Source organism: Berghia stephanieae, chromosome 9, assembly GCF_034508935.2.
Source record: "Berghia stephanieae isolate SIO BIC M18660-M18661 chromosome 9, UCSD_Bste_1.3, whole genome shotgun sequence".
Lineage (NCBI taxonomy): Eukaryota > Metazoa > Mollusca > Gastropoda > Nudibranchia > Aeolidiidae > Berghia > Berghia stephanieae.
In genome coordinates, this window is record NC_088368.1 from 7911399 (window position 1) to 7923366 (window position 11968).

The 11968-nt window shown below is 35.6% G+C and overlaps 2 protein-coding genes across 7 annotated transcripts in view; one reads left to right on the forward strand and one right to left on the reverse strand.

Moving 5' to 3' along the window:
• The window catches only part of LOC144979596 (broad substrate specificity ATP-binding cassette transporter ABCG2-like), a 38955-nt gene that overhangs the window by 22171 nt on the left and 4816 nt on the right, over positions 1 to 11968 (forward strand). For all 6 annotated transcript variants that reach the window (XM_078926356.1, XM_078926357.1, XM_078926359.1 and 3 more), the window contains 5 exons: positions 153 to 219; positions 1070 to 1175; positions 4816 to 4881; positions 5535 to 5620; positions 7127 to 7216. In XM_078926356.1, the coding sequence (XP_078782482.1) occupies positions 153 to 219; positions 1070 to 1175; positions 4816 to 4881; positions 5535 to 5620; positions 7127 to 7216 (415 nt within the window). The remainder of the gene's footprint in view (positions 1 to 152; positions 220 to 1069; positions 1176 to 4815; positions 4882 to 5534; positions 5621 to 7126; positions 7217 to 11968) is intronic.
• Positions 8263 to 11968, reverse strand: part of LOC144979597 (uncharacterized) — a 4318-nt gene continuing 612 nt past the window's right edge. Inside the window, exons 1-5 of the mRNA XM_078926360.1 lie at positions 11879 to 11968; positions 11051 to 11306; positions 10261 to 10704; positions 9385 to 9634; positions 8263 to 9165 (exon numbers count right to left, since the gene is read on the reverse strand). The exon at positions 11879 to 11968 is cut by the window's right edge and continues 612 nt beyond it. Of these exons, the coding sequence (XP_078782486.1) occupies positions 8638 to 9165; positions 9385 to 9634; positions 10261 to 10704; positions 11051 to 11306; positions 11879 to 11968 (1568 nt within the window). The 3' untranslated portion in view covers positions 8263 to 8637. The remainder of the gene's footprint in view (positions 9166 to 9384; positions 9635 to 10260; positions 10705 to 11050; positions 11307 to 11878) is intronic.

An 11968-nucleotide genomic window follows, 5' to 3' on the forward strand; every position in this document is an offset into this window, starting at 1 on the left:
GTGCATACTATCTATAGAATGAATATGAGTAGTTGATAAAGTTAATAAAAACAAAAGTTTATACTTCTGATACTTTTTATTGTATATTGACACTAATTGGCATCCTCTTCACCTCGACATGATACTGATTTGTCAATATATTCTGTTGTCAGATCTGGATCAACAAGCTGTGCATGAGAAGATTGTCAAGGGGTTTGTGGAATCGAATTGGAATGCCAAGTGAGGATGGTGTTGTTGATGATGTTGATGGTGATGGTGACGATGATAATGATGATGATGATAATGAAAATGATGAAGAAGAAGAAATAAGAAGAAGAAGAAGAAGAAGAAGAAGAAGAAGAAGAAGAAGAAGAAGAAGAAGAAGAAGAAGAAGGTGATGATGATGGTGTGAATGAGGATGACAATGACGACGTCCTATACGACGACGAGATTTTTTTTCAAGCAGCATTTTAAAAACTTGTGATTTTCAATCATAATGCCATACTCTTTCAAGGCTGGGGTCGTTTCTAATATGGAGACTGACTTGTTTTGGTTTGACCGAATGTGTCAATAGTGTCGTGAAAATAGTGCTTTTCAACTTGAAGCCTTCCGCCTTGTCCCGATTATTTTGCTTTGTTTTGTTTTGTTTTTGTTGTGTGTGCGCGCGAGCGCGTGTGTGTTTGAGTGTGTGTGTGTATGTGTGTGTGTGTGTGTGAGTGTATGTGTGTACGTGCGCGTGTGTGTGTCTCTGTGATTGTTTGTATAGTTGTTGAGTTTTTTTGTTTTTTTTTTTTTTAATTTGGTTTTTTATTTCTTGTTTTTTTTTTTTTTTGTTTTTTTTTTTGGTTTATTTGCTTATTTTTTATCGTCTTTGTTATGCTTGTTTTAAGAAGCTTTTCGTTTGTTTTGTCTTAGAATTTTTATGTAATTTTTTTTGGGGGGAGGTCGTATTTATCTTTAACTTTTTTACTTCTTTATATTTATTTTTCAGGGTTTGTTTTGTTTTTTTGTTTTTTTTGTTTCCTTTTTTTAGAATAAAAAAAATATTTATATTTTTCAATTTCTTTTACATGATGTAAAATCATGACAGATTGCAAGTGGAAGCATCCAAGTTGTACGCCACGTTTGAAAACCACGAGAAAAAAGACGGATTGAAACTTCTTACCGTCGGATATGCCACATCTTTTGCTAACCAAGTAATTATACATTTAGGGGAAGTATCTTTATTTCTCCCGGTTTTTTTGGGGGGTTCTTTTTTTTTTTCACTCTTTACAATACACTGGCTCATCATAGCTCAATTGATGGAGCTCTAGAATGATATGCTATGATGATGATGACGATGATGATGATGATGATGATGATGATGATGATGATGATGATGATGATGACGATGATGATGATGATGATGATGATGATGATGAGTGATGATGATGATGATGATGATGATGATGAATGACGATGAATGATGATGATGATGATGATGATGATGACGACGACGTGATGATGATGATGTATGATGATGATGACGACGATGATATGATGATGATGATACGATGATGATGATGATGATGATGATGATGCTACTGTGCTCTGCTGCTGTGATGATGATGATATGATTGATGATGATGAGATGACGATGAGATGATGATGATGTTGATGATGATGATGACGATGATGATGATGATGATGTGAGATGATGACGACATGATGATGATGATGATGATGATGATGATGACGATGATGATGATGATGATTGATGTGATGATGAGATGATGATGCTATGCTGCTGTGCTGCTGCTGATGTTATGATGATGATGTATGATGATGATGATGATGATGATGATGATGATGATGATGATGATGCTACTGCTGCTGCTGATGATGATGATGATGATGATGATGATGATGATGATGATGATGATGATGAGGAGGATGTAATGTAATGTAATGGGAAATTAGTATAGCGCCATTATCAATTTACAATGCTCAATAGCGCTGCACAGTGGCAATAACAAATAATTAGTAAACGAATTAATATATTATATATATTATATATATATATATATATATATATTATTATATATATTAATATATCATGAATTAAACGAATGAGAATACGTACGGAGCCTAAAAAGTGTCCACTAATGAAAGCATTCAGCGCCATTATATCATGGGCTGGGAATGCAAACATAACCATTCATTCGGTCTCTATGTCAACATAACGACACAAGAAAAACAACAAACAATATCAAAATCCACGATAAAATGGTTCAGAACTGTTGCGTATATTTATGCTTCAATAAAGCTGTCAAAAAATGAAGTTAGAGAATGTGTGTAATCGTGTATTATAATAACCTATAATGTGTTTTCCAACCACCACATCATCGCTGTCACTACTACTACAACCACCATTACCACTTCATCACTACCACAATTACTACAACCACCAACACTATAATATCATTATCACTACCAATAGGGTACACCACCACTACATCATCATCACGACTACAACCACCACCACTCCATCATCATCACCACCACTACTACTACACCATCACTACCACCACTATTACAACAACCACCACCACATCATCATCACTACCTCTACTACTACAACCACCACCACAATATCATCACTACCACTACTACTACAACCACCAGCACCACATCATTATCACTACCACTACAACTATACCACCACCAGCACATCAACACCACTACCATATACTACAACCACCACAACCACATCGTCATCACTAACACTACTACTGCAACCACCACCACCACCATATCATTATCATTACCTATATCATTATCACCACCACTGCACCACCACTACATCATCATCACTACTACAACCACCACCACTCCATCATCATCACTACCACTACTACTACATCATCACTACCACCACTATTACAACAACCACCACTACATCATCATCACTACCTCTACTACTACAACCACCACCACAATATCATCACTACCACTACTACTACAACCACCAGCACATCATCATCACTACCACTACTACTGCAACCACCACCACCACCACCATATCACCATCATTACTACTACTACTACTACTACTACTACTACTACTACTACTACTACTACTACTACTACTACTACTACTACTACTACTACTACAACTACTACTACTACTATACTAACTACTACTACTACTACTACTACTACTACTACTACTACTACTACTACTACAACCACCACCACCATATCATTACCATTACCACTACTACTACAACCACCACAACCACATCGTCATCACGACCACTACTACTGCAACCACCACCACCACCAGATCATCACCATTACAACTACTACTACAACCACCACCAACACATCATCATCACTACCACTACTACTACAACCGCCACCACATCATCATCACTATCACTACTACTACAACTACAACCACCACCACCACATCATCGTCAACACCACTACTACACAATCACCAACACCATATCATCCTCACTACCACCAGTACTACAATCACTAACATTAGGTTTTGGAGCTTTACTTCTTTTGAAATAAAGAAACTTCGGAATTGTATTTGGCATTGTGTTTATATATCATAATATAATTCTAATCAGTTATATATTTAGAACTAGATACTATACAATATGTATGCCGAATACCATCCCAATTCCCTTTTCTTGTGTGCGGGAATTCCTCTTTCGGCATTGAAATTCCTACGAGTGGTGTCTGAAATTCCTGTGAGCCAAATTTAAAGTTGGGTCTCTTTGCTATGATGATGCAGTGAGTGTGAGACTCATCCCTACACACATAAACAACAGAAACAATTTTAAAACATAACTATGACACGAAACCACTCATGCACGGGGTTATACTATTTATCCTTTTCTCTATACAGAACAGGACAAGACAAACAAGAGCTTGACTCTCTCTACACTTAGCATTGATGTTTGTCGTCTGACGAGTTCAACTCTCGGTCGACCTGTCAATATTCCTTTTTGCCTTGGACGTAATCATTAATAGAATTTTGTGTTGTTTTGACCGTGAAGAAAACCTTAAGAAGTCACATTTATATCATTTTAGAGACATCGTTTTGAATCACTTTGATTAAACGAGCGATCAGGAAGTTATTTTCTTAGATTTCATGAACGGCCGATCAGCGCTTGTTTACAATAGAAACGCGATTCCCAGCCAATGTCTCAATGGCGGATATTTTTCTCATCGAGGCCGCTGGTTGGTTAGCCAATAAGAGCACCGTACGGTTTCCATTGGGTAAATTCCTTGATATATATATATATATATATATATATATATATATATATATATATATATATATATATATATATATATATATATATATATATATATATATATATATATATATATATATACATACACATATATACACAACGCAAACACATCTACACCCACCCACCCACCCACTCACACATACACACATACAAAAACACAAACACACACACACACACACACACATACATATATATATATATATATATATATATATGTGTGTGTGTGTGTGTGTGTGTGTGTGTGTGTTGGCCCGTTATACTTCCGGATGACAATGTTGTGAGCCTTTTAGCCAAGCGCATACTGTCTATACATATGCATGTATACCCATATAGACACATACATACACATAATTACACACATATAGACACAGGTGCATATACAGACATACACATAGACATATACATATACACACATGCGCACATACATGATGATGATGATGATGATGATGATGATGATGATGATGATGATGATGATGATGATGATGATGACCATCATCATAAGATAATCTCTCTTTCCCCACAGATGAAAGTAGTGGCAGGCCGTGCGTTCAGAGACATGATTAGAAATCCTCAAACAGGACTGACTGTGGTGAGCATGATATTGACCGCACAATGTTATTATTAGTTATTCATAAAATTATGAGTATACCATTTCGTCTAGGCCACGTTTTACCTATCAAAGGTTTGTTTTCTGAGAATACTAATTTTTTAAAAATTATTATTATTATTTTATTTTTTATTTTTTTTTTTTGCTCATTGGAAAAACGTTTGGTTCAAAAGTTTATTCTTATTAACGATCTATAAAAGTAGTAGATTTACCGTATATATTAAACAATGCGTTTCATATTGTTTAGCGATATAATAATACATTGCACGTGTATATTAATCACCGGATTTGCGGGCGGCATTGAGAGAAATTCATCACAACAAAAATATGAAATGCAATGCGTCGTACAGATTTAATTCACATTCCACCCTCTTCCCTTTTTACAAAAAAAATTACTCACTTTTGTTTCATCAAAACGCATGTATCAGGAGTCTGCCCCTTGTTCAAGATTTTGTAATTCTGCTTGCAGTTGTACTTGGTCTGTTGATTATTTGATGTGTCTGTAGAGAAGACAGTCATCTGCAAATAGCCTTGTCTGAGATACTACAGCTTGGGGAAGGTCATTTATGTGACAGAGGAAGAGTAAAGAAAGTATAAAAGTTAAAAGTTCTAAGATTTTCTCCTTTCTCCCGCAGATAGGAACATCTGTCTTCTTCGCTTTGATGTTGGTGGCTGTTTTCTGGCAACTCAAGGAAGATCCCATCACAGGATTCCATGACAGGTTGGTGGGAGCCATAGATTCAGTCTTATTGTGCAAACATTGTAGTATACAAATCTAATGACCAGTTAACTCTTTCCTTACCGACCATTTTCAGTATTTTCCCAAAATGGCAGGCTTATCCAGCAGAAAAATTGCTTTTTATAACTCAATCTCTCTACAAAGCAACTTTATGTTCTTATTGATTAAACACAGATCATTGTGATGTACAAAATAAATCTGAATAAGAAAAAAAATGTATATTGTGTCTTAACAAATGTGAGGATTTTGCTGTAGGTGGTAAAGAGAGGGTTAACTCTGTACTCTGGAAAAACTCGTATTTAATAATTTGGCTGGAAAACTCGTATTTCAAATATTGGTCGATTTAAATGACCTAATTTTGGCGAAAACTCTCAAACCTGGGACCACCAAGATGAGGGTAATTTAAATCGATCGATATTTGAATGACGAGTTCTCTGGCCAATTTTTAAATACCAACGTGTCTTTCCATAGTACGGCAGTTAATTGGTTAATTGTCCAACTGATTCATTTTAAGATAACTGTTACGCTAACATTGACTTATTCAATAAGATTAATTTAAAATAGCAAACTGTAAACATTGAATTGTCTGCTTGATTCATTATGGTATGGCTAGTTGCTAACACTTGATTGTCAGTCAGATTTTTTTTAGAAAAGTAGTTCTTCAGAGCCATTGGGCCCAAGGTGCTGGAGTTTATACCGGTTTCTATATTGGGAAACAGGCAATACCATTTTCTTGCTATTCTTTTGATAGGACTCTAGTCCATCGTAAGTACTTCTGCCAAATCTCACAGACCCAGCTACCCAACCACTGCTGGATGGACAGGAGGGTCAGAAAAATATCTCTACTATGTCTACCAACTGAGCTATCGGGAATATCTTACAACACCGAGTTGTCTCTCATTTATTCAGGAAGTCATGAGTTGTGTATCTGATTCATTATATGTTGCCCATCGTGTCAAACTGGTATTATGTGGGAGGGATACAGAGTTCTTAAATGAATTCAAAGTTAAAATGATCAGAAATAATATGAATTTGTAGTTATATACACTTTATGAAACTATAGTTAATCTACTCAATTAACCAGTTAACTGACCTGACACCAATTGAACATTTTGGCAAGAAAACTCGTCATTCAAATATCAACTGATTTAAATTACCCTCGTCTTATGAAAAACTCTCAAACTTGAGACCTTGCGAGGTCTTTCTTATTCTCAGGTTTGGGAGTTTTGTTCCAAGATGGGGGTCCTTGAAGTCGACCGATATTTGAAGGACGGGTTTTCTAGCCAAAAGTTTTTCAATAGGTGTCTTTCCAGAGTATGGCAGTGAACTGGTTAAACACATGAGTTTTACATTTTTTAAAAACTATAAATTCAATCTACAGTATCAAAATCACATCACAACATATCGTTTTTGAGAAGATGGACCAGGTTAGGTATTGCTATTTGCTAACAATTGCTAACACCGAGTTGCATTTGATTTCATCTACAGAACAGGAGTCTTGTTCTTTATGGTGCTTATCCAGTTGTTTTTCAACCTTTCAGCTATGGACACTTATGTTAAAGAGAGGGTCATCTTTCTGTAAGTTAAATTTTTAAAAGTTTTTTTTTTGTTTGAATCGAAATATGATTGTGATATGTTTAAGTGTGCACAAGTTAGCGTCAAACGCGGAACGTTTCGGGCTCAAAACCCTTCTTTAGCCAATAAATACATAAATGCATTACTTAAAAACTAGATAGACTGTAGATAACCATTTGGTACATTCCCTTTCTGCAAGTGATTGGATCTTGAAATCCAGTTAATATTTATATGAGAGAGAGAGAGAGAGAGAGAGAGAGAGAGAGAGAGAGAGAGAGAGAGTGCGTGTGTGTGGGTGTGTGTGTGTGTGTGTGTACGTGTGTGTGTGTACGTGTGTGCGTGTGTGTGTTTGTGTGAAAGAGGGTGTGTTAGAAAGAGAGAGAGAGAGAGAGAGAGAGAGAGAGAGAGAGAGAGAGAGAGTTGTATTGTTAGTTTATACCTTTTTATGTGAGTGAATTTGTTCGAGTTTTGTTTTTTGTTTTTTATGCGAGGTATTTTTAAGAAAATGTGTAGAAAAAAAGAAGGAAGCAGACCGACAAAAAACCAGACGAACACACACAGACAGAGGGACGACACATAAATGAACATAGAGACTGTTTGTGTCTATCACACACACACACATACACACATACACACAGACATATATATATATATATATATATATATATATATATATATATATATATATATATATATATATATATATATTTATATATATATATATATATATATATATATATATATATATATATATATATATATATATATATATATATATATATATATATATATATATATATATATATATATATATATATGAGTGTTGGCGTGTACTTGTAGGTACGAGAGTGCTCGATAATGTTGGTTTCTATGTCCTCTATTTCCTCAGTCGGCATAGTCCCAGATACTACGGACACATGCCGACTGGTGAAATGGAGGACATAGAAACGATTGTTTCGGCAAAGAAAATATGAGTGAATTTATTTATATATAAATATAATCACTTTTGCGGGTTAAAATTGAATTATATAAGCAACATAAAGCTGGCATCGCGGAAAATTGCCATTTGAAATCCCAAATTTTGCCAAATTTTGCCACAAAAAAATGACAATTTTGCCACAAAAAATAGAAAAATTTGCCACATTTTGCCGTAAAAATTGCCAAATTTTGCAAATTTTGTTAACTAATCGGATAACTTTTTTTCGTTCCCGGGGACCCCAAATACTACAATGATCTGAAGATGCACACAAAAGTCACTCAGGTGCAGATCAGAATGAAAAATGATTTAAAACATCAATCTTAATCTTATATCAAAACAAAAGTACGAAAAATCTGCAAAGAGAGGTATCAAAATTTAATTAAACAAGATATTCATAGGAAATAAAACTGTTATAATAAAGGAACACCAAAGCCTTTAAGTTTGCTTAGTTGAGCCGCCTTCTCCTGTCTGAAAATACAAGATTATAAATGGAGAAGGACCTCTCAGCATCAGCAGAATTAAGGCAGGTGTATATGTATCTCTTTGCCAGCGTAGCAAGATGGGGAACATCTGAGCTAACACTGTTCCAAAAAACAGTCAGATCAAGTGGAATGCCTCCAGATGCCGACACTGCTCTTGGACCAAGAGACTCTTTATATCGAAGTACTTCTACACGAGGTACTTCATGAATACCAGGAATGGTCAAAGAATCAATATCAGAGTCAGCAATGAACACTAAATTGCAAGGATTGAAGAAAGGTATCTCCTTCAATAATTCCATCCCTGGTTGGCCTTCCGTCGATGAATATTTCTCAAGCTTTTCATTGGCCAAAGAGAAAGCTTGACAAAAACTATCCTGGAGCTGAAGCTTGAGATGTTGGTCCAGGTCATGCGGACAGTGTCTTTCTACATCTTGTAGGGTCACATGGCAAGATGAAAACTGGTCCTTAATTTCCATGAGCTTTGACCACGCCTGGTGAAAATAGAAATAAGAATAAGGCAAGGATTAAAAAACATAAGAAAGTATTTTTGTTTTGTAATTCTTTTCTTGCTCTAGTCAAAGACATTCAACTATAATGTTGTGTCCAAAGGCAGAGTTTCAACAAAGATGGAATCGTTTCATTAATAATGATACCTGCTCTTAATCTTATAAAATAAGATTTAAAGGTAGGAGGAGAAAATGAATATTTACTGTCATGGCGATTGGACGTTGGCTTTGGAATACATCAGTAGCTACAACGATGGACTGAGACTGCTGGATTATAAAGCTCATCTCTGCTTGAATTAACTGGCGCTCCGACACCGAGCAGAGGATATCATTCAAGTAGACTAACGACTCTGGAGCCGTGCGCCCACAGTGCTCCATTTCCTTTGCAATGAATGTGGCAAAGTGCTGCAAATTTTTCTCATGGTATGAGACCGCTTCAAACCAACAATTCCATCTGGATTTTGAAAAGGAAGTAAAAGAAATGATGCATTTTTAATTCATTTGTTAAATTGAATTTTTATTTGAAAAGAAGATAACATTATACCTACTTAATCTATCAGTTTTTGGCCTTATAGTATAGTCTGTTGAATTTACCATCATCATATGACTTGACCTAGTGAGGACTAATGTTAGGCATTGACTTTAATGGTTGACTATGACCCTCTTACTTTACCCGAAATAATTGTGCAAGATAGCTTCCAATATTTATTTTTAAAAATTCTAGTGCATTTTCTTATACCAATGGTTAAAGCAAACTAACTTTGAAATAAAAAAATGATGACAATCTAAAAAGATAACATAATGGAATAATCAATTCTATTAAGCCATAGCAAGCACTTTCCCAGTCAGATACTTAATTAAAGCTCATCTTTTCAACAACAAAAAAGGGAGCAGATTACTATAACTGTAACATGATACTACTAAATATGTTTACTAACATATCAAATTAGGTAATAAGAATGACTGACCCTCCTATTTGTCAATATCCAATATTAACAATGTGTCACCTTTAGGTGAAAAAAGTTTTTTTAAAGACCCAGATGAATCATGACCAAGAAAGGAAAATTCTCAAAATCTCACCGTGTAGCGATTGGGTTTGGAGGCATCTTTGGAGATTTGACGAGTGGTGTCAGGAATCGCAGATATCTTGCCTTTCTGGCATTGGCGTTCCAAAATATCGCATTTGCAGCTTTGACGAATTTGTTGGTGCGATTGAAGGGCTTTCTGAAGGCATCACCCACTAGGCTCATGATATGAGCCATGCATGTGATATGCGTAGCATTTGGCATGAGCCCTTTCAATACATCATTGAAAGCCTTCCTCATGTATGCTGCATTGTCTGTGTTTACGGTGACGACGTCAGTAAACTTGATGCCAGTGGAGACTAAGCATTCAATTATGGCCGTCGCAACGGTTGTGTGGTTTGTGACAGACAAAAATCTTGTGTCCAAGAGGTAACTTTGGACTTTGTCCACATCAGCGCTCAAGGGTTCCAGTGGTGCAGCTAAGACATTGAGGACAAACCTGAAAAGATAGGCGATACAAATAAGAGAAAACACAAAATAACATATAGGGAAGGATGCAAAAGTGATATCATAATTGCTCTCAGCATTTAATTATAGAATTCAAACTAAGGATTCGAACTGATCACTGTGTATGTTGTGTTGTGTAGTATATATATATATATATATGTGTGTGTGTGTGTGTGGTATATATATATATATATATATATATATATATATATGATTGTGCGTGAGTGTGTGTGTGTGTGTGTGTGTGTATTCACCTGCCTCCTACTCCTATATATAAATTACTCTTTCGCTTTAGTTTCTACAAACATTGTAAGTCAAAAACAAAAAACAAAACCCACCTTCCAACATCATCAGACATTTCATCACAGATGATGGCCACAGGCTTGTTTATAACTTTCTTATACACCACTTCTTTTTTGTTGGTGAACTCCCTCTTTAAGTAGCATTCCTGCAGCTGATGAGCTTGTGGAATGGCACCACCGTTTTCAACTCTTGTCTGCAAGAAGTTTCTGACTGCTGGGTGGTCAACCTTCGATAAGGGAATGTTTGCTGCAGCAAACATTGAAACAACTTCATTGCAGATATCATTTCTTGCTGAAAGAAAGAAATTTAAAAAATAGTTTGTTAATATGAATAGCTTAAAAAAAATAAGCTTTATATGGCGCAATATCCACTAAACGTGCTCAAAGCACTTTACAAGGGGTCCGTGGCCAACGCCAACAGCAACAGGTAGGATGGGACATGAAGCCTGTTAGGGGATATTACAATTTTTTTCGGACAGAGACAACGCTGTTAACGGCCAGGTACTCATTTTACACCTCCATTTCATGAGAGAATGTGAGTAAAGAGCCTTCTCCAAGGACTCAACTATGCACTGAGCGAGGCTCGAACCCAGGTCCTTCCGATCCTAAAGCGAGTGTCTTTTCACTATACCACAAAGTAATAATAAAAAGAACAACAATGATAATAATAATAATAATAATAATAATAATAATAATAATAATAATAATAATAATAATAATAATATAATCATCATCATCATCATCATAATAATAATAGTAATAATAATACCCTAATCTTTTATATAGTTGTAATTGTATAGATTTATAGAGCAATATCCACCCAAAACTAAGTACTCATTTAGAGGGAAAGGGTGCACCACTCACCTTGCGTTGAAACTGTAGACGGTTTCTTCAAAACAGAATCCAATGTCCTCTGCTTCTTCACCGCTTCACTCTCATCCACGTCAGTGGCAT